We start from the raw sequence: 27,825 nt of genomic DNA on the forward strand, positions 1-27,825 counted from the left end.
CTCAGCCTGCTCCTGTCTCCGCATTGTTCCTACCACAGTTTCCTTCTTTGTTCTGTGCTCTGTCCAACCTGTTTCCTTCTCCCAGAGAGAAGACCCTAGCAACAAGAAACCACTGAGCACAGCTTTCAGCACCTCAAGCAACTTGCCCTTGTTGCTTATATGCTGTGGTGAATTGGACAGTTGCCACGGACATATTGTCTCAATGATGCTGTTATAATTGGTGCGTTGTTGTTTTTCTCTTTTGTTAACCAACAGAATTAAAGTCTGGGGACCTAGAACTTTTTTCCCCCTTCCCTTCCCTGTTTAGCAAACTGTGCACATCAGTAACCACCCACAAAGGAAGCAGCGTGTAAATAAAAAGCCAGTGCTCCCTGCCCTTCACTTCGTTCCACATCCTTTTCTCAGTGTTCATAGAGCCATGACTCAGACTAGGTTTAGAAAAGACAACTTGCTAATCCCCTCCCCGCTACAGAGAATAAAATGGCATTTCATTCCAAGCTCTATTAATGCGCTCGCTCCGGGGATAAAGCAGCACTCCCAAAAGGCAGTGGCCAAATTTTTTTTCTGTTGCGTTGTCTTTGTCTTCTTTTGAGTGTTACATTTAGATTAGCTTCTGAGGATTAAATGTTATTACAGTCCCTGAATCTGTTAAGGGGCAGGAAAAAAACATCAGTAAAGAGGCTATGGCTTAGTGCAGGCACTCTAGATTTATCCTCAAAATGCTGGTTTTTAAAATTTGATTTGTTTTCTTTTGTGAAGGTTGTCTTATCACGTTTTTATTTTATTTTTGTAGTTGTGAAATTTGGATGCAAGAATTGGCTATGGGTGGGGGTGTGACTCCCTCTAAAAGGTAAAGCTGCGGGAGTGGGGTGAAGGGATTAGGAAGCTGTTAAAAGATAAAATTGTTCTGAAGCTGAGTTTCCCTCTGAGATCTCCTTATAGTTTGCAGAACTGTTTCTGAAGCTGCTTACTGGTGGCTGTGTTGCTTTGCATGTTGTACTGAGAGGACTGCATATGCTTTGCGCTGTTATCAAGGAGTGCATAAAGAATGTCGGTATCTTATCCTGATAGAGATCAGCCTTGAATCCAAGGCAGCTTTCCAGTGGAGAAACCGCCGAAGAGATTTGCTCCATATGGGACTTAGTATCTAAGAGTTCCATTTAATGGTCCTAAGATACTTAAACTTAATTGACATAAGTATTTAAGGTGATTACATTAGAGAAACTGGCAAGTAGTAAGTATCCTCCTGAGCTGAATGTGGAGTAGAGAACCACACTTACTCAATGAGGGTAGGGGCAGAAAGTTCATAGATGGACTGTGTGCTGGGAATTCGGAATTTATGGTGTGCTTTCAGTACTCGGGGAAATGAGAGTTTTATTGAATTGCGCAAAACTTTATGATGCTGATGGCCCCTTAATTAAAATGGCAACACTAACTGGAACCTAGAGGAACTATCTTTTCTTTTTTTTTTTTTTTCTTCTTTTTGTTCTTGTTTGTGTAGATCTGGAAAGTTTATAAGATAGTTGGTAGTACTTGAGTTTATTAATCTTGAAATCTACTATGAGACCTCAGGTATTTCAACAGAGGGCTGTGCCCAGGAGTCAAGCTCTGAAATAGTTATTATGTGGACAGTCATGAAGCCCAAGGAGAAGAAGGGTAAAGACATCATAGTTTTCAAACAAAATTGCTCTGGGATTTGTCCTGTCATTAGATTAGATAAATGATTAATTCACTGTTGAAATTAAGAGCCTCTGCAATAGGGATTTAAGAGGTTTCAGGAATAAAAGACTGATTACTGCTGGGAGCTCTTCCCCAGCCTTATCTCAACGTAGTGCTTTTGTGCCCTGCAATGGTGGTACCTTCACAGAAAATGGTTTGGCTCCATCCCAGTCCTGTTCTTCCCTCAATGCTTGGTTTGTGCCAGTTGTTTCTACTTCTGTCTGCGCTGAGTCCACTTCACGTAATCTTTATTTAAAGAGATGAGTTACTATTCAAAGCTTTGCTGTTTCTCATGTTTATAAAGTTGCTCTTAGTAGGAAATTGGAATATTGCTGTAAGAGACTATAAGGCATGAGTTTCCCCAAAATTATTTCAAAAGAGCATAAAAGAGCAGATGGGTCAATTTTGACTTTTGTGTCATATTACATGGTGTGAATTTCACTGAAAGAAAACCTTTCTGATCATTTTCAGTTCAGCTTCACAAAGATTTTCACTCACTTACATTAGCATGTAAACATTTTCTTTACGAATTCTGGAAGGCCTGTTGTTAACCAACTGTTTGTACCAAAGCATTGATTTCCAAGCAAGGTATGTTCCTCTGCTACTTTAGGAATATGGTATGTGGTAATAGAAGTCGAATATGTGTAATGATTTGTGTAAATGTTCCAGTCGGGCCAGATTATTCTTTTTTGAACCAATTTTTAAATCTTGAAAATTTACTAGATTGTATACTTTATCCAAGCTGTCAATTCTTCTTTCTGAAGTTCAATTCTTGAGGATTACTAAAATGCTGGTTCTAAATAAGACTTTCCTTTTGCCCAGTTAGTCAAATGATGTTCTAATCTAGTGTTCACAATATCATCTTTCCTCTCCTGCATGATGAGGGATGACTAATAAATCAGTCTAATGAACTGAGATTGCAGTTCTGTTAGTGCTGAAAAACTGGTGTGAAATATTAATATATCTTTTCAAAATTGCAAGAGCATTTCTTCAAAGGTACATTGGTAGAACTTGGGAATTTGTAAAGTAAGACCTGAATAGCAAAGACTGGAATAGCAAAGTAAGAGGTGCCAAAGACTCCAGGTAGTCTATTAGGGATGTTTCTATTGCTATCGATTTTTACATGGAAAGCACTTGTATTCTGTAGTAATGTTGCCATTATAAAACCCTTAGATCGGGGATTGTTGGCAGGCCAAATTCAGATTGTTTTCAAAAGCGTGGATATTTGTGCAGCTGTTAAAACAAACCTCAGACATACTTTGTGCATCAGAGTACATGAAATACTTCAGTTCAAAGCTCTTTATCATGGAAAATGCAGTGAAAATAGAAGCAGATCTCTGCCTTCAGATTGGGAATTACATATTCTACTGTGTACCGTCGTGGAAGCAAGATTTCTCCAGGTTTTATAACATCTATTGTGTATTTAGATGTAATGACAGGTCCACACCAAAGTTCAGAACTTCTTGTGCCTTTGGTCCCCCCCTCCTCTTGGCCTGAGTTGGGAAAGTATCATGAATATTAATTAATGACCCAGCTCAGCTTATTCCTGCTGTGGTTTTCTCCCTCTGTCTTCCAGCATGTGTGTTGTATAGTGAGCTGGTGGTAGTGGTATGAGGTTGATTTGTAGAGGATTGAGGTTAAAGTTGTCTGGGGAAGCTTTACAGAAAGAGTGGTGAATTAAAGATGTCAGAAGCAATAATGCCTGAGAAACCACTTGTTACCAGTGAATTAATGACTTGTTTGCTAATTAGCAGCCTAAGGCAAAGTTGAGGTAACACTCTTAACAATCTGGTCATTAATTCAGTAGCAAATGATTTCAAGGGCAATGTTGCTATTTTGAACAGTAATTGTGTTCCTGATTCTGGATTATATGCACTGTGCAAAATGTCTTTACTTACTGTTGAGTCAGAGTCCTTTCCTGGAGTGATGGAGGAATGATAGCAGACACCAAAGGCAAGTACCAGTGGGAGAAATTTGAGGAGAGAAACAGTTTGTTCTGTAGGTCAGAGCTTCTGTATCTCCATCTTCAGAGAAAATAAGGACTGTGGCAGGACAGCTGTGGACACCTTCCATTGTGTGGTGATCCACCTGCGCAGAGGAAGTTGCTGGCGTTTGATGTTGTTAGCTGATGAGAGATTGAGATCCTTTCCTCCCTTACAAAAGGACAGAAAAACCATCTCTGCCATCAGTCCAGGCTTCAATGACTTAATTTAGTTTAATATTTGTTTATTTGGTGGGATTTTGATAGTTCATGAAGTTACTCTGATAAAATAGGTTTCTAGGCTATGGGGTCTCATCAGCTGTTGGAGTCTCAAGATCAGCTGTTACTTAGCCTACTGTGAGAGGACCTTGCTGGGGTTGGTTCTTCCTTCCTATCCTGTTCTCTTCCTTGTTAGTCCCAGAAGTGTCTCTTGCCTGCCCGTCTGGGACGTAGACATACCACACCAACCACAATCGTAACTAATTTGGCACCCAAAAGTGGCATTTGGAAGACAGGAGCACTTGCTTGTTGGGGGACAAATATTGATTCTTCGAAGAGAACTCGGCGTTGTGCTGACTGTGAGTGCCTCTAACAGTGCAATGGAACAAGTGCCTCAGGTAGGCACGGGTCTTATTAACTCACCCGAGACATTTCCTGTGCTCTTCTCCGAACTTAAAACTATGTTATCTAAATTATTTTCTATAAGGATTTTTCCAATTCTCTGAGGACTTCTTGAAATTAGAATATTTATTTAAAAACAAAAAAGAAAAAAAAAATCCCAACCTCCCCCCAAAAACAGACTTCAGGGCTTTGCGTGTGTGTTCCTTGAAAGCACCATTATTGACGTTCTCTGCAGGATGAGTAACTGCTTAACGGTGATCTTGCTGAGTCAGTACTCGGCAAATTGCACAGCATGGTAAAAGGGTGCATGGTTTTGAAGGTTTAGAGCATGTGGGCAGAAGCAAAGGGATTTTTTTAACAAGGTGAATCTTTAGCTTCAGATCCCACCTGAACTTTGATGCTGGCAGCTTCATTTTCCTCTCAAATTTTGTTTCCATCTCTTTAGCAGGGTATGCCACTCGGTCAGTGCAGAATATACTAACGGACTCGTATTTTTGTCGTCACTGATACCCCTTTGTGTAGTCTGGCATAAACTTTAGGGACCTCGTACAGTGCTTAGTGGCATTTTAGAAAAGTAACTGCTGTTCAAATGAGCGGTCAGGGTTTTCTTTTCAAAAGAACATTCATTAGCAGTCTGACATCATTACGAGATCATCTCACAGGAGAAATTTACTGAACCTGTCTGTCCCTCATGTCTGGTGGTTATATGAAATCAGCATATCACATCTTCAGTTACTTGCTTTAGAATACTTTTGGGGGAGGGGTTTAATAGACCAACAAAGAATATGGCCCCAACATTCTCCCAGCAGACAGTTCCCCAGCTAACTCCCAGATATTATAGCACTACCACAACCCATATATTCTTAGGGCCAGTGCTGCATACATTCTGTAAGCTGCATGCATTCACTTCCTGACCTGAGATCTTAACCAGTTTTTAGATGTTGTTTTTTATCTGAAGAAAGAAAATCCCTATTCAGGTCACTTGTTGGGCTGTGTGTTGTTTTCAGATTCAGTTATTGCTTGCTATATTGCTTTTCTGCCTTGTGGGAGCTGAGCCAGCTTCCTTTCTGATTCAGAGAACTCCTTCCAGCAACAAGATTCTGACTCATTCCTGCTTGGCTTCCAGAGACCATTTTGCTGCTAACTTTAGGCTCTTCATCTTTGCTAGTCAACTTTTAGTAGCTTGGCATCTTTGGAAAAAATGGTGCATGGCTTTGTGGGCAGGAGATCCAGTTCTGTTCACTTGCCAAGAGATACAGAAGTTAAGGAAGAGGCAGTAGTTTTCCTTTCATCTTCCAAACTGGCAGTTTCTCATAACTCAGTATTCTACCATCATAATCAGTAAAGAATTTACATCCAAATGTACATTGGAATTATCCACTTGTGGGGAAAAGTCTCTCATTATTCCAAACCACTTGCCATCTGCCATGCAGAATGCTAATAGGGATGATTAGTTATTGCATTTGCAGGTTCAGTAGGATAAGGATCATTTAATTTTATATGGTTTTGTACAGTTTTTTGCATATTGCTACCCTCCTTCTCCCCCAAAGACCCACAGCCCACCACCAAAACCACAGTGCTTGCCGCTTATGTGGTGCTAAGGAAGCAAGTTAAATTTGGTTGAAACTGTGCTTGGCAAAGCACAATAAAATATAAATCGAAGTCTTTTAGGATGACCTATTGGTCAAATGGGAAATGACCACTTGTGTGTGAGGATAAACCATATTAGGAGGACAAGAGAGTTTGTGATACATTGGAGTAAGGTAGAGAGCTGGAACCAGCTTTGGTTGGGTCACACAATCTCTTTGCATCAATTTCATCACTGAAACAGAGAGATTGTTGCTGGATTTGCAAAATTAGAGGTTGTTACAGAAAACTGCTAAATTTTAGTTATTTTCCACTTCAATCTGTATGTTTTAGAGTTTGGATTTTGGGGTTTTTTTGTTTGATGAAAAAAAAAGTGGTCAAGTCAGGCTGTTTTCACTGAATGCAGTACAGTGGCACAACAAGTTGCTGACACTTGAGATTTGGACATTTGTGTTAACTTTTATTCTCAGTGATAGAATCTAACTACTTACACAGGAGAAGATTTTAGAACAGCTTCTGCATATCTGTGATCGGAAAGAAAGGAAGTGTCTGCCCTGGAAAGGGCAAGGGTGCACTGAGTGCATGGATTGCAGTGGGGAATTGTGTGGCAGCTTCAAACAAGCTGTCGAAACAGGAATGGAGATTGGGAAGTACTTCAGTGACAAATTTTGTAGGATGACAGAGTCACCCAGAGACTCTTAGTACTTTATAAATATGCATTCATTAGGCACTTCCATGGACAAGGTAGGGAAAAAGAGAATTGGGTGACCTATTACTGAAATGCAGCTGTGAAGGGGGAGAAAAAGAGAGGGGAAATATTGCAGCTGTGAAGTAGTGTGCTGGAGACAATGTGACAAGGCATATGGGAAGGGTTTAGAAAGACAGGAATACAACTGCTTCGGCTGAAATTTTGAGGTAGTGCTCCTATTCTCATGAAAATTGTCAGGAGGTTTCACCTTTTAGTCCGTCTCCTCTTGTGCTACACGTTACTTACTCCTACAAGCCTTCTATTCCATCCAGATCAGTGGCAAAGCCTGATGAGCACCGAATACATGAGGGTGATCAGATATATTTCCTTCTTGATCACATTAGTTTAGCCTCATGAGGCATGCAGTTTGTTTACACTGTGCTATGTAGCTTAAATAGTCCTGAATTTTAGTAGACATTTGGATAATCTATTAAGCTTCTTCCATCTCTTATTTCTCTTGCCAAACAGCTGCAACATGATTCTTCCCTTTTTCGTTCAAGCCAGATTATCAAGCTGACGTGCAGGATCAGGGAATCCCATAGGTTGTAGTGAGGCCATAGTGTTTGCTTTGTGATAGTGCAGCATCCTGCAGCCTATGCTGAAAGTTAGCTTTCCTGGCTGTTTGTTGTGTGCTGATGAGTTTGCTATGTGTGAATGAAATGCTTCAATTGTGTTTAATTTTCTGCTGTAAATGTCAAGGATGCAATAATGAGAGAGGATGAAACCTTTCTATGTGCTGTTTATTGCATCTGTCTGGAGTTATTTTTCTGACATGTTAAAGAGAAACCATCAGAGCCAACTGCCACCCAAGGGAGAATGCATTTTACAGGTCAGTTAACCACTTACCGGTTTTTATACATGTACAGTACAGCATGGCAGCACACCACATTAAGTGACCAAAGCATCACTGAGCTTAGGGTGAAATGCATGTAATGTACCCTGGATATATAAACATGCTAAACAGCTATATGACATGTCTCCGATTCCTTCCTGACACACAGAAACTCCTGTTGTGTGCCCTGGGTTTTGCTCACAGTGCTGCCTGTGCACCTCATTGCTGATCTCTGAGGCTGTCTGCATTGTAGTGACAGTGGTGACTGATGTGGCTTGCTCAAGGTAGCTCAGTCACTGGTCTTAGTCAAATAATGCAGCAGAAAGCAGCTAATCCAGTTGTTGGATTTTGCAGCCCACAGGAAATTGCAGGTTGCTGCCCCATTTAGATTGCTGCTTGCAGCTGTGTACTGCAGCTAGCTACTCTAAAGTTGGCTAATATGAGAGACCCTGCATGTCTTTGTTTTTCATTTTCTGATCAGAGGTATCAAAATGTCTAGGTTTAGATACCATCAGCCTCTATCTTGATTTTTTTTTTCACAGCTTGAATGGTTTCCCAGAGTAAAAGGTAAAAAGAGGATCTTGCTCTTAACTCCATCTGGTATTGCTGCTCTACCCGGTAAAGCCAAGTGATGGTGTGGTACTCACTGTGGAATTACTGATTTTGCACTAGTCTAAAGAGCTGCCAAGTCCTAAAGCATTAAAGTTGTATCTCCACTTGGCTAGTCTGACTTTTCAGCTGGGTGGAAGGACTAGCAAATACATACACATCTTCCAGCTTTCACTTGCTTTCCAATACTGAGTCTGTAATTACTCTTCCAAAAAGGGAACCTGTCAGCAGCAGCTAGCTAGTAGCCATCGTGCTGTGTTTGAAACCTTCTATGGGGTCTGTATCCTGATGATACTGCCTTAATCGCTTCTTGCAGTAAGTTTGTGTGTTTGTCTTTGGAAGCTGTGTTGCTTCTTGATTAATTGATGGACTTTTAGACCAGTGCTCTTCCAACTATCTCAGAGCTTATGATGAAAATTCTCGAAGAACCTTGCTTTAACCTCCCAGACGCTTAGCACTTCTTCACAGGGTTTATATCCATGTAGAAATGAATTTGCCAAGACAAATGAATGCAGTTATTGACTGGAGCAGCCGTTACCTGCCGCTATTGAACAGTTAGGAGAGGGTTAAGAAGAAAACCTCTTCTGAGCCACTAGATTGGCCCTGACTAAGATGAATGTCTAATTCACTCCCAGCGTCCTTACTGCTGCCAGTAATAAAAAGCTTGCTTCACATATTCACCCCACTGCAGACGTTTCTCTTAAATTAAATATCAAGAGGACATATAATAGCACGATTCCACGCCAAGCCAATATTATCAGATTGATGTCAGCAGTGATAATAGAAGAAGGATAAGTTGATGAGATTTCATTTATTAAATAAAGTAAAGGGAATACGCAGTGATAGAGAGGATTTGGTAACTCTCGGTGTGTCAAAATGCAGCAAGATCATGCTCATTCTGTCTTACCTCAAGGGATAGAAGAGAGAAGGATGCCCTTTGTTTCATTTTAAGAAAACCTCTCCCTTCTTTCCCAGACAAAGACCTGATTTAGATCCCTCCATGGGAGGGGGAGAGGAAGCTCTGAAGTCATGGATTTCATGTGTATGTTGCCTTCCTTCCCATTGAACAGTGGTGAGGCAAAGGTTTCTTTCCTCGCTATGATGGGAGCGGGACTACTAATGAGTTTTATTTCTAGATTAATCCTTTCCTCTTTCCCACTTGTCATCTTTTCTCCTTTCCTCTTCCTTTAAACAGATGAGAGCATGTGTTACTAGTTTAATCTTTCATATTCTGTATGGCCTGTGTTTATTTCTGAGGTATTGTCAGAGCTCATCTCCCATACTTCCCTGTCCACAGGTATTGTCCTAGCTCCTCTCAGCCCAGCCTTTCTCTCTTGCCTTTTTCCTAGCCGCTATAAATGAGCCTCTGTTTTGATAATAGTGGTAGCAATTGCAACACGTTTTATTTTAAACAGAGGCTAATTGTCTACCGTATTTGGTGGTGGCATATTATGCTTAAAAGTGTGACCCATTTTAGAAGAAAGGTCAAAGCATACTGCTCTTCTGCTCTTTATGTATTCAAACCTCATCCCTCCTCCACCATGTTCCTTCCCCCTCATTGTTTAAGAAATAATAATAAAACCCCTCAAACAATGAGACGTTTACCAAGAGCAGTGTAGTGGAGTGTCCAGAAGATGCATTTTCCTAAAGATTAGTTAGTGCCAACAGCCTTGAGCTGCGCTGAGGTTGAAGGGAGGTACTTGATAAAGGTCCACCTTCTTTGGAAGTCAATGTGGCATTGCTCTCCACAGAGATGTTTGTAGTGAGACACTGCTGGTCTCCATCAGTTTTTTTGTGTTTAATTCTTTTTCCTTTCAGAGATGTACAAGTAAAGACAGACAACTGTAAGGTGCAACTGGTGTATAGGGCTGTAGGTCCCCCTTATGTGGAAATGTTGCAACCTAAAGGTAAAAGGCTTAATGTGAGCTGGAAGGTGGCATCCCTTTGAGTCATATAGGACAGGATTAGAGATTGCTGTGCTGGTAGAAAAGCTCCTCAAGCAATTGTTCACCAAAGCAGTTCAGATACCCCTTTTCTGTCCAGATGGGTACCAGAACTAGTCTGCTGGATGTGCGTGACTTGTGTAGTCCCAGACTATGCGGGATATGCCTCCTTATGGTGAGCTCACATTTATTTCTTGTCCCTTCGTTTCATAGATCATACTGCATGGTGGGGCATAGTGATGGTTACTTCTGCTCCAAAGTGAAATGTCATTCTCAGTGGGATATAACTGGTTCTGTTGAATTTCCAGTTCACTTGTGAATGCGCTAACATATTGGTTTGTGTAATTTGTATTGATAATTACCTTAACCAACTTTGCGTTATGTTGATTAGTTTCTCTAAATCTGTTTTGAGAAGCTGCTGCAATTGATGCATAACCTCAGTTTGAGATTTTATTTTGAAGAAATAAACGAGAATATTCTTGTTATGATTCTGGGTACCTGGTACCCAGTAAGTCCTTTCTGCATTGTGGGAAGTGGCATGTATGAATGCTGATTTAGATACTTGCTGGGCAATGCATGCCACTCTGTGCTGCCTCTGGTAGGCTTCAGGCAGCAACACTCAATCTGTGGCTTCTCGCTCATCACTGTGTGGCTTTTAAGCAGTCTCTGTGCTGTGGGTTGAGCACCAAGGGGTCTCCTAAAGAAGAGGGCCACAGGCTTTGCACTACTGCCTGAGCCCACAGATGGATCCTAGCTTCATATTTACTCTAGGCAATGAAGACTGATGCTATAGGACAGATAGTGAAGGAACAGACAAAAAAAAAAAAAGAAAAAAAAAAGGCGCAATTCCTATAGCTCTCCATGCTGACAATGGCAACCTCAAGCATTCTTCTAAATATTTCTGAGATGTTTCTACCATATTGTTCAGTTCAGATGAATACACATGCCACTGTTCTGTGGCATGCTGTACCTTTTTGCTCTTCCAGCTCTCTGCATGCAAATTACAAAATGCCCTTCAGTTTAACATGGCTGAGTTTAAAAGTCTTAAATTTTTCAATGAATTGAGGGATTTGGTGGTATTTCCTGACCTGGTATTGTTTGGTATAATTTCCACAGTCTCACTGATTTGATTAGAGTGATATTAAAGTTAGTGACAAAGCAAAGTGCCAATGTTATGAGTTTCTGAAGCTCTCCCTGGGTGCTTTTCTATTCCAAAATTTGAAGATTTTTTAGAATATGGGTTTTTAGAGGCTTTAAAGGTGATTTGCTACAGAACGTAGAAATTAGAAATGCATACTAGCCTCTAGGGACCATGCATGGAATAAATTTCTTCTAAAAGCTGTAAGATTAATGAAGAGGTGGAAAGAGAAGTCTGTATAGTATCTTTGGTGGTTTCTGATCCGATCCAAACCTCAGTGTTGTAGAGTGTGGCTGTCATACTGTTACTGCCAAATTCTTAGTCTGTCCATGTATATTGGCAGTAAGACTGAGGACTGAAGAAGTATCATTTAGAGTATGTCTCAGCCAAACTATTTTGAGGGAGCAACCAGGTTGCTGATGTGGAAAGGACAGGATTTTTGTTTTTTCTTCTTTTGGACCTTCCACTTGCCTTCCTGAGCACCTCACAAAAACAAGCATGATTTGGAAGCTTATTTCTGAGCTCTCCAAAAACGGTTTAAGATTTCATGTTTCTTAGTAATCTGTTCCACCTGAGAGAATGAGACATGCCCAGGAACAGGTCGTGTTTTCTGTCTGTCTCACTATGAAGCCCTGTTGCTGAATGAGTACCTGTTGTTGTTACTGTGGAAATGAATACATCATAGTATGGCATTAATGCCTGCCTGTAGCATCAAGTGCTTTGGAAGGAAGAAGTGCATTTGATTTTTAGGCACAGATCTCTCTAAGCATATGGGGGCAGAAAATGCAAAGTATTAAATGGATTTATGGTTTAGGAGGCAGCATCTGAGGATTGCTGCACCTAAGCATATGTTCTCTTGTTCTCTGGTAAAACATACCACAACAATTGTGCTGCAAATTCCTGCAATTTGTGTCTGCCTGTCTGTGCAGCTGATGACACTGTCGTTACTGTGTTTGTGCCATTGTTGCTGGTATTGTTTTACAACGACCTTCCCCTTTATTGGTACTGTTGCTGATGATGTGCCATATGTACACATGCACATTAGAGTATAAGAACATCATCCCTAATTGTTCTTGGGTAGCTGTCAATGCCATTTACAGGGTATGAGTACTAATTGCTTCAGAAATACAAAGAAACAGATATCTGGTCTTGCTATTATTCCATTTTTTTCTAGTCACTAGGAGAATTGCAGTGCTTCCAACCATGTTGGATTTTTTGAAGTGTTTAAGTAGATGAGAATTCAATAGATGAGGCAGCTTATTCAACAAGTCCGTTCAGTTGCTTGTCAGACTGTTACAGATCTAGCGCAGGCCCAGCCAGGATTCCTGAGTTCTGCCAGAGATTTCCAATGTGAGTTGGGGAAATCATTGAACCTCTTGGAACTGATTTTTTTCTCCTGACTGCAGAGGAGAGATGATATTTTATCTAAGGGTAAAACAGCCTTCCACACCAACCGAGAAAGAACGTGTTCCTTCTTTCTGCTAAGTACCCTGGATTTTTCAGCCGAAAGACACTGTTGGTCATTTGACCCACTTTGATTGCTGCTCCCACCAGTCTCTCTATTAGGACTAGATGACTCCAACACAAGATTAGTCTGTGTGTCACTGGTAAAGTGGTAATAAGTGGGTGAAAACTCCTCTTCATGCATCTTTCTGTGCTTATTTTCCCTGCAGGAGGAGGAACACTGATCCTGTCTGTGCAAGCCTGCAATCTGAAATTCTGAAGTGCTACCAAGAAAACAAACGTGAAGTGCTCAAATGCTCGGAGCTGGCCAAGGAATATCAGCGCTGTGTTAGTGCAGCTCAGAAGGTAACAAAAACTCCCCTGTTGTACTTGCTGGCTTTGCTGTCTTGTTTTGTATGGTGTTTTCTTCTGGAAAGTGTTTCTGAACGCTGTGGTGTCCGTTAGTGAAATTGCAGTGTTCATAGGACACAATTTTTCTTTGGGATCCATTTTCCCACATCCATTCCACATTTCCCAGTCACACTGTGGTATATCCTAGCTTCACTCTCATCAGTGGGTCCTGCTACACTGAGCTGCCACCAAAACAGTAGCACTGATGCTTCTAGGTTTCTAATTTGCCCAAGTTTTGCCTTCTTGGATGCTGTATTTTGCAAATGGTAGCCAAATCCATTTTGCTGATATTGGCAACATTTTGAACAGGCTCTAAACATCCTCCCATTATGGGACTTAGCAGTTGGAGGTCTTGCTTCCTTTCATTGCTGCATGAGGAAAGCTTCTTTACTGGGCAAAGCTGCTGCCTGTTAAGAAGATTGCACACTCCTAAAAACTGTTCGTCTTGCGTGGGGGGCCAAGCGAGCCTTATGGCTCTTCCTTCTGAGATGCAGAGCCATAGTAGATTCTGTTGATGCCTTAGGACAGTGGCTGCTCAGTACCTTGGAAGAATTTCTGGCTATTGAAACAAGTGAAGGAGAAAGGAAAAATGAAGTATTTGGACATTACAACTAGGATATGGTCTTGTGAAAAGTGAGTGGTAAGACATAAACTGCTGCTTGGGATGTCAGGAGTGTAAAGGATGCTGTTGCCCACATGAGAATTCAGTGGGTCAGGTGACCCTCAAGGGCAGGCTTTTGGGTGGGTGCAGGGTGTGTGTGTGTAGAAAATTCTCCAAAAGGTGCTGAGACTATAGTAAGGTGGATTTGGGGAAAAGGATGGAGCCTTCTGGGAACAGAAAACTGAGACTGCTCTCATAGGATTGCTAATGCAAAGGGTGAGGGAGAGATGAAGATTTCATAGAAGCAGTCTTTCTCCGTCGCATTAGCATTGTGAGGGGAAGCTGTATGCCTGATTTAAGTATAACATGAAACAAGCTGCCAGCCGGCTCCCAGAAGAAGCCCGACAGAAGGAGATGGGAAAATTGTCAGGATATATTAGACCAAATGTTGTTGCTAGTCCTAGTGGAATTTTTTTCCTTCCTGTTTACAAAGAAGGTCTTTGTATGTCTGCAAATCAGCAAGGTTAAAGCTGCCAGGGAAAGGGCTTTTCTCTGATATCTTTAAAGTCCCCAGCTCCCAAAACGTGTGGTTTCTTTTTCTTTCTCAGCTTTAAAGTAAAGTGGTGCCTGTGCTGCCTCTGCACAATCCATGCCCTCTGTTGCTGTGTGCAAAGCATTGGCGCATCTATTGCCAGGCTGCGTTACCTGATGCCTCCTCCTTGCCTCCTGTAAATCAGGCTTGTAGCCTTTTCAGTGGAGTATATCTTTAGCAAATGCATTTACCAATACATCTTTATTGCATGCAGTGCGGGCGGAATGTGATTACCAAAGAAGACAGATTGCATTAAACTTCAGCATATTTGCAAGCTGCGGCTCCAACCCGCCTGAGAAAGGGGCTGGGATGCTGCCAGCCCTGAGCCCCAGCCCGACATTATTAAAGAGTAAATAGGAAGCTAAATGACTGGTAACAGCAGAGGGCAGTGAAAGATCCTATTAACTTGGATCTTTTTTGGATTTGTGTAGTGGTGGGGTTTTTGGTAGGTTTTCTTTATAAACCAAAAACTGGGGGTCATCTTGGTTCCCAGAGTGTTTGGTGAAGTTCAGAAATTTTTTTCCACACTGTTACAGAACCTTCCTGGAAGGAGCAGTGCATAGGACATTAATTTGTTGTGGATGATGACAATGTGGCAGAAAATCTTGCTGTGTTTTAAGAAGGGGTGAAATCTCCTTGCTATGTGTTAAGAAGGCGTGAGAGAGACTAAGGAATAGGTAACTAAACCTTGCAGCTAGATATGGGTGCTAGAGGGTTCTGCAAGTACAAATTCAAATAAAATTGTGTAAGGCATTACATCTTCTGTAGTTTCTTTTGTCCCAGGACTGCTCAAGCCCTGACAATTTGCCTCACTGCTCTTACTGAGTCCTCTGACTCCTGAGATATATGTAGCGATCACAAGCTGTTGTGTTTTTTCATGAAGGATTAAAACTCCCTCCTCCCTTTTAAGCTGTTATTTTTCTTTAAGTTTAAATTAGCATCTTCTACCAAATGGCTTTGTCTCACGCATTCCTCATTCAGGAAATTCAGGTTGGAGGAATGTGGAAAAGGGAGGCCAGAATCTCTTGATTTCTTGGGTAGTTTTTTCCTTTTTTTTTTTTTTTTTTTTTTTTTTTTTTTAAAACACAATTTTTTTTCCAGTACAGGAGGTTGTAATCAAAGCTGGATGTGTGACTTCAGCTCACTTGCATGCTGGTGATTTGTTCTTCTGCTTTTTACTGAAGATTTTATAAGGCTTGGTGAATATTCTTTAATGAAGCATCTGGTTCTCTGCAAGTTCCTTTTGATGGCTGGTAAAAATGTCTCCGGGGCATGGTATACATTAGACACAGAGAAAGCAAGCTCTAGATTTCTGGACTGAAAATTACAGCTTACAGTGGATGAGAATAATTCTTCCCATCTTCCCCCTTACTGCGTTGGTTAGAGACTGTTCCTTTGGGCACCCGTTTCCCTTTGCCTATTGCTGTGCACATCTCTGAGCCAGGAGCTGAGAAGCACCCTCAGTTCCTTCTGCCCCACAGACAAATATATCAGGAGGTAATCATTTAATGAGTTTTGAAATTTATTTTCTAGTCATTTCCTGTACAGGCCCTCTTAGTGGAACAGGCTACTTTATTGCAGGGAATGGTAGGGATGTAACTAATGTTACCTGTTTTGTATATTTTCTGGCCATCAGGGCATCTTTTGTAGTCAAGGGAGAGGAACAGGTACCGCTAGAGCAGGGCGCATCTGATCCTAAAACAGTCATCTGAAACAGGTCAGCTGAATTGCTCTCCACAAGTAAGTATTTCTCTCTGCTTCTTGGGAAGCACATCCAGACCATGAACTCCAAAGTTAATGCCTGTAGTGGGATGTTCATAGAGTTATGGGAGCAGGATCCTGCTCTGATTGTCCACCTAGTATACTTTCAACTTGCCCTGCCTAACCTAACTTTGCCATTGATACCATCCTGAATGTTAAATTTTGGTATTGTCGCCATTGGCTCGCTGCAGCGGCGTCAGCCTGCTTAGGCTCTGGGTTTCTTGTTGCATCCTGTGCTTTGCTTCTGTGGAAGCTCTCTGAGTTTAGAGAATGTTACTGTAATGTCTCCTGTTTAATTTAGGAGTGTTTTATCTTTTCTGGTGGTCTGTTTTCGTGGCTCTGTAGAACTTCAGCTACAACATAAAAATCGCTGGCTTTAAATCTAATAAAAGCTGGGATAATGGGACATCTGTGGGAGGGGCAGTTCCCATTGTGTCTTTTAAAATTGCCTGTAGTTTATTGACCGCAAGTTTCACCAAGAGCTACTGCTGCCGTTAGATAATGAGAATTGAAAATTGCTGCTGCTGTTTCCCTAAGGTTTTATCTCATGCCAATGAGAAGAGGGTGTGGAAGGAAAAGGAGAGTGGGCAGTGGAAATCTGAGTAATTTCTTACTTTGAGTCCAGATGGAAGGGAAAAACAAATTATTTTTTAAGTCTGAGTCCTATTAGAGAATTGCTTCCCTCCCCCCACAAATATGCACTCACATGCAGGCTTTTCAGAATAGGTGTGACCCATTCTGCTTCCCTTATGTCCTGTTCACACCAGTAGGCAGATCTGAATTTCCATCGGATTTTAGTTGGTTAATTTATTATGTAATTGGTGCTTATACCAGGGAATCTCCAACCAGCTGCCACTTGAAAAATGTGGCCTCTGGTGACCATGTATTAATGTGATTTGGGATTTCAAACAGAACCTGCTTCTTACAACTGTGTGCAGAAAAATGTCTGTTAGTGAAGAGCATGTATCTCTTTCTTTCCAAGTGTTTTCTTACTGTCTCTAGGTGCCTGTCTTTCACAGAAGGACCAAGGTGAAATTTTTGCGCTCTAGCTCCTGGCCAAACCAAGCTATAAAGAGCTGCATACTCAGACACATGTATTCCCTTGTCAATAGGAGCTGTATACATTGAGCTAGGAGCCATTTGTAATTCTGCACTCTTTCTCCCTATTCTGCGTCCAGCTTCTCAAGAGTCTGCTATTCCTAACAGGCAAAGGTAAACCTACTTCTATCAAGGCTTTAGGGCTTGTCTACATAAGGAAATGACAATGCAATAAACTGGTGAGTGAGTTTATGCTACAGCAACTTCCCTGTATATGAACATTCTGCATTCGTAATCTAAGTGCAGGGAAAATTCATACTCGTTTACTGAGAGTCACTCTGCTATGCAAACAAGCCCTTGCAAAACACTGATTGACTGGTTTCCAGCGGAGGTAGATTTTTAACATACCCTTGAGTTGACTGCATTCACCTTTGCCCTTGATTATAATAAAAACGAATGTGGTCAATTTACTGCGCATACTTTTCCAAGTGATCCCTGTGAAAGCCCAGTTCCCATTTGGCACACAAAGCGAAGCATTGCAACTCTGCTGGAAGTTCATCTCTAATCTGCGGGCAGTGACCTAGATTGCTGAGAAGATGCCACAGGTAGTCATGCAGTGTCCCATCCTGGTGGAGCAGTTTCACTCGAGCATTTTGGATCCTGGTGAAGCATGGCCTGCTGGGAGCTGTCGTTTCTGCAACCTGAATCTCTCTCTGCTAAAGAGAAACAGCTTTGGGATGCGTTGGATGCCATGGACTGCGCTGCAGGTATCTCTGATCATTCTGGATCGTTAGGCTCTTGTTAAAAAGTTGTTTCCATTCTGATGGATTGCAGATTGCTTTCTAGACTGTTTGGTTATCGGGGTAGAGAGTAGCAGTCAGTGTGTGTGGCTGGGGAAGGTAAATTTTGGTCAGGTATAGTGAGGTCCATATCTGTACTTGAGAAATGCCGGGATTTCTCCTCCCCCGGGATTCTGCAGACATAGATCTTAGCTGTTGAAGTCTCATTGAGGAGATATAAGTATATCACACAGTATGCTACTTGAAATGCAATATAGCTAACTTGGAAGGATTTAGGGTTGTTTGAGCTTTCTGAAACTCAGCTTTGTAGTTTCAGTTAAATCTGTGTGTTTCATATCTGGAGGATGATATGGCCAGCCATCCTCAGCCAGGTGTATGTCTGCCCTGCATTTTGTCAGTCAGTCCTTGCTTAAAGCAGACATATCTGTAAAGTGTTTTTCTTGCCTTCTCTGTCAAGCCAATTCTCTTTTTTTAATCTTTCTTTCTTCCAACCTGTATTTGTGCAAATCCTGTGGTGATAACACTATCAGAGGAGTTTATGACTCAATAAATGGCCCCCACAAGGGAGTTGGTGGAGAGGCCACAAGCTGCAGGCAGCTGCTGCTTGTTTAGTCATAAACATAGAGGAGAGCAGCAGTGGATTAACTGTACCCAAGCATACCCTGACCTGTTATTTGCAAAGGTGAAAAGCATCCATATTTTGCTTCTAATTATAACAGATGGAAACAGTTATTGTTTTGATTTTTAAAGCAGCAGTTCTTGGTTATGGCAAGTCTTGGGTCTATATACAACACTTCATATCCTCAAAAGTTCATCAGTGGATAAACTACAAATACAGAGCTGTGTGAGAGGACATAAACCACCATCTTAATATATGAGGCTTGTCCCAGAGTAAAATGCTGGCCTACTTAAAGTGAAAATGGCTGCTGCCTATACCTGGTATTTATGAAACTGGAGGCATACGTTCTTTATTTGCTCTATGTCTCAGCACTTCACGAAGGCCTGATGTTCCCCACAGCCTGCCATGTCGTCAGCACTTATTAACCCACGCAAACAAGTACCTTTCTCTGTCTGCTGTTTGCAGTTCACATACAGCCCAAATGTGGCACCTCCTGGAGTTTGTCATTTTTGAAGAAAACAAGAGCATAAATAAGCTTAAAACTTTTCTGCTCTCTTGGCTGTGCTTCAAGGCTCCTCTTCCAGAGATACTTAGTCCATACTCTGCATCATCTTTTCCTCTGAAGTTCTAGTATCCGTTGCCTGGTCTGGAAGGAGGACTTCTGACCCCATTTCTCTTCTCAAAAACAATCTGTTGTCTAACAGTTAAACGCACAATCCATGTGCATTTATTTTTGGTTTTCTGATTTTTATTTGTTTGTTTTTTTGACATTGTTACAGTGAGGCAGAATTGCCTTTGGGTCTAATTTCTCGCTTGATGGTTCTGATCTCAGATATACTTACAGGTAAAGTTAATCTAAATATGCGTGTTTCACAGATGGTTTTGAAAGCGACTTTGTTAAAAGAGGGAAAGAAGTCAGAATGCCATTACAATTTCTGAGGTTTAACTTTTTAGTATTTTGTTACTTCTAAAATGTGGTCTGTGCTACAGTTGTTCTTGTTTTAAAACTTAGTTTGCCAGAACCTCTTTAAAACATTCTAAAAATGTTGCTATAATAAAAATACTATAAGACCTAGCCAGTCAGGAATAGGAAGTCATAGCTGACTTGGTGATGTGGTCTTTGAGTAGGTGAATCTGAAAAGACTCATTTGAAGTTGGGTATCAAAATTTCAAGCAAAGTAGGACCAAGCACTATCAGGAAAGGAATGAGTTTCTCTGATGTATTGTTTTCTCTCTTTTCAAAAATTATTTCTCTTTTGTAGTGGGACCTACATGGATCTGCTGTATCTAACAGTTTTCTCTAGTTCTGTGTTCTCTGTATGGTGTGTTAGATGGAGTTTTCCTGAGAACTGTAGCCTGTGTTCAGTTGGGCTTATCTAGTATGGGAAATAGTTGCTTGGGGGTGAGTGAGTGTTGCGATACATCATGCTGTTCTAATGCCAGATTTTTTCACAAAAGATTTGTAGCACTGTATTGGCAAGTTGGAAGTGGAAATTCTTACTCAGATTAATTCCAGGAGACTGATGACCAAGCAGTCTTGGACAGAAAGAAGTTGATTTCCAATTTTTAAACTATGTGTTTTGGTGCTGAAGCTAGATTGAAACAGATCCACAAAAATTGCTGTCGATAGCAACTGCTGGTTAGAAGCACAAGGTCAGTGGTCAAATGCCTTCAGACTCCCAAGAAGTTCCAAAATGGCCCTGACTTCCATAACTTCCGTGCTAATGTTAGATCCTTTCTCTGGCAACTTGGCTATAACTTGGAGAATTATATCAGTGATGCCAAAGTCTTCATGACAAACTGGGGAAACTAAAGATTTGTTACGCTCCTTGTTGGTTGTAGTCTGTGCGGGACTGCACAGCTTTCCTGCTACATGCAGTTTGCAGCTTCCATACACTATCCATCAGCTATTTTTGTTAGCAGGTCTGGGGGCTGAATGCCTTGAGGACTAATAGGATTTAAAGCCTTCACCAATCAGCTGAATGAGTCTGTGCAGATAGCATGTACAGGGGCTATTCAGGTGGCATTGGTCCCAATCCAGTGGAAGAGTTGCTACCAAGCAAGCAAGACTGCTCTAACTAGCCTTTCTTTGCAGTGCCAAAGAGAACTTGGGAAGTTAATGAATGATGGATGAGCCCTCCTATTAGTAGTAAGCCAATCCTTTTCTCGTCAGAGTTATGGCATGTTGGAGGAGAAGGCTTGCGGAAGTTGCCCTGATGCTGCTTGCTAGCGTTTGTTCTCTCCACAGAGCTTCTCTGTCCAAGACTGTGGAGCATTCATCTGTTACAAAATCTAAACTTTGAAGGGAGGTTTCTTTCTGCATCATGCCTGCATTAATTATTTGTGGTTTTCACCCTGCTGTGACACTGTCTGTCTGCCCAACAGGCCTCCTTGTCTGGAGATATTTCCTAGTATACTTGTGATGCTTCCAAAGCAATTTAAAGCTATCAGTCCTAGCTAGACTTTCTCAAGCCAGTTTAAGTGACCTCTATGGACACCAGTGCTTCAAATAGAGGAATAAGACATGCTGAAGACATGTTACAGTGATCTGAATAAGTGCTAGAGTTAGCTCTGCTGCTGATATTTTCATCTGTTGGCAAGAAACCTTCTTTTGGTTATAACATCTTTTTTGGTTAGAGGCCTTTGTTGGAGGCCTTTAAGAGTTGGTGGAAGACTATTAAAGACCGCTGCATTCACTGAAGCTGTTCAGAAAGCCACCACTTGTTGAAATTAGAGTTTGTTACCTTTGTAATGTGAAGGAAGCAGGTAGTGAAGCCTTGAGTTAGGATGGTGCTGCAATGTCTCATGTATGTTCTTGTTTCTGAAGTTGGAGAAGCGCGCTGCTCTACTGTGTTAAGCCCAAGTGTGCATCCAGAAATGCAGACAAAATTATTTTGACAATGTGTTCGCTCTTTGTCCCTGCTGAATGCCTGTTTGTCCTGTATAAATGGATTTCAGGATCAGCCAACCTCCAGCTCTGAATTAGTCTAATAAGGTACGGTAGGTAGGGTTTAAAGGTCATTTTGCAAGCAGCTGGTTCCCTGCATATATTAGGGGGAATGATTTTTAAAATAATGCTATTGGAAAGCTGTTGGTTTAACTTTTCAAATATCTGTATGCTGTAAAGTCTCAGCTCTTCTGCCTCTGTCCTTCAAGCTCTCTGCTTGCCCTCTGCCTGCTTATCTTTCTGTCATTTCCGATTACCTCTACCCATCTGCCTCTGCATTCTCTCCCACTCGGTTTATCAGTCCATGTTTGCTGCCCACAAGGACTGGGTTTATTTTTCCGAGCAGCTCATCTGTTGGGTTACTTCACTGAGCTGTGTAACGGAAAGCTAAGGGTTACTTGGTTTGGTCTATTAGTAAAGCATTATTACACTGTTGTTTTATTGAGGGACTGGGAGCTCTGAACAATCACCACTACATCTGTAGCATTTTTGTGTGTTTGCAGGTAGCTAGTTCCCTTCTCAGAATGGATTTAACATTGGTGAAAGAAGATCGTGAGATTTATTTATTTTTTTTAGCTCATGAACAGTTCGAAGTGTGCACAGTGATCATTCCAGCTTCCTCTCTGGAGTGTGTGCTTCAATCCTGACATAAGTGTTTCATGTGGAAATGGAAAATGTTTTTCTTTCTTTACTTGTTCCCTGGATTCCTCTTTGAATTTGCTGATGAGGGTGATTTCAAGTGTTCTGGTGATTTGTATGCTGTAGACACTGTCTTAAAAACTGAAGGGAGCACCAACTTATCCAGGTCATGCAAGCCTTTGGCAGGTGGCAGTGTCCTGCCAGGTCTGAGATGGTACCTTCCCATTGCAGTTACTTGCACCTGTACAGAATCCTGGATCTTCAAATCTCCTTTCTGCTTATTTGAAGTTTCATTCACAGTATATATATCCTCAGGAAATCAGATAACTGAACAAAAAGCAAGCTTAAAAATTTGTGAGATGATAGCAGCTGCAACATCTTTTCCCCCCTTTCATTCGAACCAGACTGCTGTAAAATTTTGACATTTGTCTTATTTTCTGAATGATGTTTCCTACTCATGACTTGCAGTTGTTCTGAGTTTATTCTCTTCTTTAGTACTGTGCGGTACTCCAGCTCAGCTACTTAAGCAATTAAGTTTCTGTCTAGGATACAACTTCTTTAGATGTTACATTAACAGCACCTTCTTTTTGTTCTTGAGGTTTTTCTATGTAGTGATCTCTTGACTATCATGGAAATAGGTAAGTGATACTGGACTGAACTCATTTGTGGGTTCTGTATGGCTGCCTGTTAAGGTATCAGACAAGCAGTGCCCAGCTACATGATGGGTCCCTGCACTGCTGCTGTTTAAAAGGCATTCTTCTACGAGAGTCTCTTCACTGATAGGACTGTAAGCCTTTGGATTGAGGGTTGAAACTATAGTTGTCAAAGTGATTATCTGCATGCTTCAGGATCAGAGAGAAGTTCAGAAGAAAAGTGTAAGTAAACACATCTTTGTGGTATAAACATCAGGAAGAACTGTGTAATTTAGAGGAGTGTATTGGCATAAGATTAAAAAAAAAAAATCCGAAAGTTTCTAAATATCAAAGAATTGAGGTTTTTATCTGCTGGGTGAGGCAGTAGGACAAGTAATATACTCTGTTCAATTATGTACTTCATAACTTTATGAAATCAGGTCTTTGACAGAATAGGAGAATTTCTGGTTATAGATATGATATGGAGACTTGTTGATCCCTCCAAAGGAGTTGGAAAGGAGACTGAATTACTGTTTCTTTGTCCCATCTCAATGCTGTTTTAATTCCATGTTTGACCACTTCTGCTGATTCCTTTTCATGGACAGAAGAAGGGAGAAAACGTATACTTCTTTTGAGGCACTGGCTGCAGCTAAACACAGTATGTCAGTAAATTATATGGGTACTTCTAACAACCCTCAGGGCTCTCTGACACATGACTGCTGGGTCTTCTCATGGATTCAGGTGTACACCAATTGCTGAGTTTGAACACAAGAGGTTCCCTCAGGCCTTATCAGCAGGAACAGTTGAGAGCTTTTGTCTTCACTAGTGCTGAAGGTAGTCTACTTAGGATTATCATCATTTAACAAGCTCCATAATATTGCTGGGCCCTAGGATGTTGGCAATACTCTTTAACTTCCTGTGGCACATCAAAGTTGAATTTCGTCTTTTAGTACCAAACCTAAGTGTGTTCAGGAGTACCCTGAGGCTCAGGAAATCTTCTCAAGTCTTGTAGAAGTAGACAGCCTTTGAAAAATGTGTTGAACGCTGTGATCCAGGTAGGATTCTTCCCAGCTGTGTGTACCATTAGCTGACATGACAAAGGCACTGTTATAGGGCTGGAGTGCACTAGAGAAATTTTTGTGGAGAGCTTGTACTGCATCAGTGACTACGTCATTGTTCTGCAAAAGACAACCTTAAAGCATCTGTACAGGCTCCAGATTGACCTCTCTGGAGCAGAAGCAGAGGATAGACATGGTGTAATGTTCTAATGAATTCCCCTCTTTTCAGCCTTTAGCAAACATCTTGAGGCCCATGGGGTGCCACTTTGTTCAAGAAGAGCAAGCTTTTTGGAAATTATTAAATGTGAAAATCATACTTTGTTCAAGCTTGTCCTGATGTGGGGGTTATGCACACACAAAGCCATGGCATGAACTTGAGACAACAGAATGCTCTCAAGTTCCTTGTTTAACGCATTGTCAAATGTATGCTGGTTGGGAGATGAGCCAGAGAGATCCCAGGCTGTGTGAGACAGTTTCTACAGCCACCTTGTTTTGCTGAGCCTTGACATTTGCTTCAATAGAGCCCCATCAAATGCAAGAAAGTCTCTCCAATCCTGTAGGTGTATTAGCAGGTTTCTTGCATTGATGGATTAGAGCCAGGCTGTATTCAGTAAATGTGGATAAATAATAAAAGGTGAGATTGTGTGCAGTGATCCCAGGTCTCCTTTCTCCAGCTGCTGCCTCCTGTCTGTTTGCCGGGAACCTTTGCACAGGCAAACAGCTTTGCTTGAGAGAACAGGCTACGCGCTATTTTCTGACATAGCCAAAGGTGGCTGACACAAAGCCAAAGGAGAGCTTCTCTCTCAGGGACTGAAATGTCAACAAAGATGTTGTACTGTCTTACAGGGCCCTGACTTGCTTTTGTATAAAAACTGAACAGATGTTGGAAGGTCAGGAGCTTTGCCATATACAGAACAGCCCCCGGAAAGCAGGGCAGAGCCTGCTCAGGTGGCACGGGTAACACTGTTCTGTGTTTAATGTGCCAGCACTTCCCCTGAATGTATGGCTCCCTCCTAGCTGTGTGTGGAGTTTTACTCTGATTAAGGAAACGGGACTCATGGAACCATGTTGTGCGTCCATGAGCCTGGTTTCTGTCCTACTCTCTGCTTGCTCTGAACCAGTGATGTTCCTCAGAAGGCACAAAGGCTCTGAAGTAATAAGTTCCTGTATATCTTGTGAAGGCAGGCAATTAGGTGGAGGGAAGGGACCCCAACGGTGCTTGTGCAGGGGGGAATGGTATTGACTCACCCTTTATTAGACATCAGTTTGGTCACAGAGGAACTTAACTTTGAGACACGAATCTGGAGGAATCCGAGTGACTTCTGTTTTGCTGCTCATGAAATGGCCTATTTCCCCTTGAAGATTCTGGCTTGCGTAAATGTTTAAGGGGCTGACTTGTGTTTACCGCTGTAATCAGCTTCACTGGAGAGACTCAACAAGGGTGGCACTGCAGCAACTGAGAGCAGCCTTGTTTTTAGGGATTGTCCTTTGGAATATGCCTTCTCTGTCCAAGTATTGATTTCATTCTTTGCTTTTGAGAAATGGAAGCAAACCCCTTGTTGCAAGAGAGGGCTACGGCAAGGGCTGAGCTTTCAGAAGTTAATAGCCTGATCCTTTAATGCATGTTCTCTTATTTTAGGATGAGATAAAAGATATGGTATTAGGTGTGAGCAACCTGGAAGAAGAAAAGAGCTCATGGATTTAAGGTAGTTTGTGGTCTTGCTTCCTGAAACTCTCTTTGTGTTGTTCAGTCAAGTGTTTCATGCTTGGGAAACTTAACCTCTAGGGACCAGAGCAACTGCTCATCCTCGCTGGCCTCAGCATCTTCTCCTACTGATCAGCAGGCAGGCGATTGTCAGTTCCTCGGTAGCTTTTTTTGCTGCTGCGTGTTGAGTCAGGACAGCGTTTGAGATGAGGGAAGAGGAAACTTTGCAATGTTGTGCTCCTATGTCAAAGGCCTAGTTGACAGACAACTGTTTGAGTGGAATAGCCTAAGGTTTGTCAACTCACAGGTGGGTACTCAGTGTAGTCGTTGGCTGTGACGTGGGTGGTTATTATGTCTATCAGTCTTTGTTCAGAGCTTGGTCACAGGGTCAATGACTTTTGACCATCTTTTTCAGGCCTCACTGGTCAACCTTGTCTATCTATCATTAAGCCCACTTTGGCATGACTGACAGGAGCTTATTCCAAAGCTTAATGGGAGTGGGGCGTAGTAGTTGTGGAGTGTGGCCGTTGAGGAATTGGTCATGTCAGCAAGTCTGCATGTAGCCTTTGGACAGTATAGCAGGGGATTGTATTTATAAAGGTTTCACAGGCCCTGTGGGTACAGTGATAGGCTTTGAAGCATGGTTTCCTCTGTGCTTTGCTTTCCCACAAAATCTTCGGGCATGATCCATCAAGGAGTGTGCAATATATTCAAAATCCCACTGCTGCTTTTTTCTCGCAGTCAGCAGGGTTGTGCTTTCTTCTCCGGTGTGGAGTTGTTTGCTGTTGAGAATAAGCAGTCTCTTTTCTTGTGATTCCTTACCTCTCTTTGGGACATGGTGCCATCAAGAAAACCAGCTGTTCCAGTCTGAGAGTCTGCCTCTGCCTTCATGCTCTCTTGTCGATTGTGTTGAATCAATGAAGTATTGCAATACTATAGAGAAAAGGGGGCGTGAAGAAATCGAGAGTGAGATCACACAGCAGGAATAGATAGAAGAGGATTCATATCCTGTCATATAGTTCACAGTGGCTGTGTCTGGAACCAGATCTGCTATAATAACAGAAATCCCCTCATGGAAACTTGCATCTCAGATCCAAACCCTTGCTTCACTAAGCTGTGGGATCTGCGAGTTCCCACATGGAGAAGAGAGCTAGCTAATCTGAGCATCTGAGGAGACCTGACAGCAAGTCCTGGTCGCTCCTGCTGGGAAGATGGTGGCTTTGATAGGTGTTACAAAAAAATTATTTAAAGGAGAGAAGTAAGGGAGATAATCTCTGGATGCCAGCTGTAGCAGAAGGATAAGGTTCAAAATATTCTTCCTGTAAATCCTGCAAATTGCAGTTCTGACTCTTAATATCTCGAACCACTGTCTCAAACCTTTGTCAATATGGGCTTTTTGCCTGTGATGCTCGGATTCAATGGCATCTCTGTTCAGCCAAGAAAACTGCCAGGTTGTGCTTTGACTTTGGTTCCAGCTGTTCAGTGCAAAAAGCTTTCATTGCTGCTATGAAAAGCTTTTCTTAAGGGACAACATAAAGCAGTAGGAGTGTTGTGGTGCTTGAAGGTTGAAGTAGGCATCTTCTTTTGAGAAGCACAGCAGTCTAGTACACTGTCATGTGGATAAAAGGTTGTAAGGATTGTGCGTTATCTGTACCTGTCTGCAATTAATCTCCCCAGCAGGTTTGGATCTGACTGATGTTTGGACCCACCAAACAGGTAAGTAAGGGAATTTCTTCAGTGGCTCTGAACTGCTCCACAAGCCTCTAGGCTGTAACTGTGCATCTGGGTCCTGCCTGCTCTTCCTCATGATCCTTGGTTCTTGTTCCATCTTTGTTCTTGCTTTGTTCTCTCTCTGTTGGTACTTTCCTTGGGTTCATCAGTTTCGATTTGTACTTGACCATGGTACCTGGTCCATCCTGGCAGCAGGATGGTAAGCTCGCTGCGTGTTTCACCTCAGGCAAGCTCGCGTTCTTCCTGATAATTGCCTCTGAATCAACAGTTGGAAACATTTCTTTTTCTTGGCACAAATTTCTCAAGTGTCACTGAAGTTTTGACAAGCTTCTGGAATTGCATGTTGTAGAGCTATAAGAACCTGTCGTTTTAATTTCTGACTTGGCATTTCTTATTCACAAGTTTACTTCTAGGTGTGCACTTGATTGGTTCTTTTTTTTTTTTTTTTTTTTTTTTTTTAGACCAACAATATCTTAAGGTTTTCAAAACTGTTTCCCTGAGGTTAACTATCCAGTATCCTTCTCTTAAGCTTAACACTAGAAATTTGCCAACCGTATTGGGCAGGATCTAGAAACATGAAGATTGAGGAATGCCCATTTTGACCCTCTGGGACCAGAATCAAGTGCTGTGTAGCACTGCCAAGTTATTTTCTCCATCGTATTTTTGGTTT

At 41.8% G+C, this 27,825-nt stretch overlaps 1 protein-coding gene across 4 annotated transcripts in view; it reads left to right on the forward strand.

The window, feature by feature from the left end:
* The window catches only part of CHCHD6 (coiled-coil-helix-coiled-coil-helix domain containing 6), a 115,871-nt gene that overhangs the window by 64,787 nt on the left and 23,259 nt on the right, over window positions 1-27,825 (forward strand). For 3 of the 4 annotated variants that reach the window (XR_007509257.1, XM_049826165.1, XM_049826166.1), the window contains one exon: window positions 12,852-12,987. Coding sequence is in view for 2 of the 4 variants with exons in the window: in XM_049826165.1 (XP_049682122.1) it covers window positions 12,852-12,987 (136 nt within the window). In the remaining 2 variants the exon portion in view is untranslated. Of the gene's footprint in view, window positions 1-12,851; window positions 12,988-27,825 lie in introns of those variants that run through there. The other variant, XR_007509256.1, reaches the window with a different exon arrangement.

The sequence above is a fragment of the Accipiter gentilis genome, chromosome 23 (assembly GCF_929443795.1).
Source record: "Accipiter gentilis chromosome 23, bAccGen1.1, whole genome shotgun sequence".
NCBI classification, from domain to species: Eukaryota; Metazoa; Chordata; class Aves; order Accipitriformes; family Accipitridae; genus Astur; species Astur gentilis.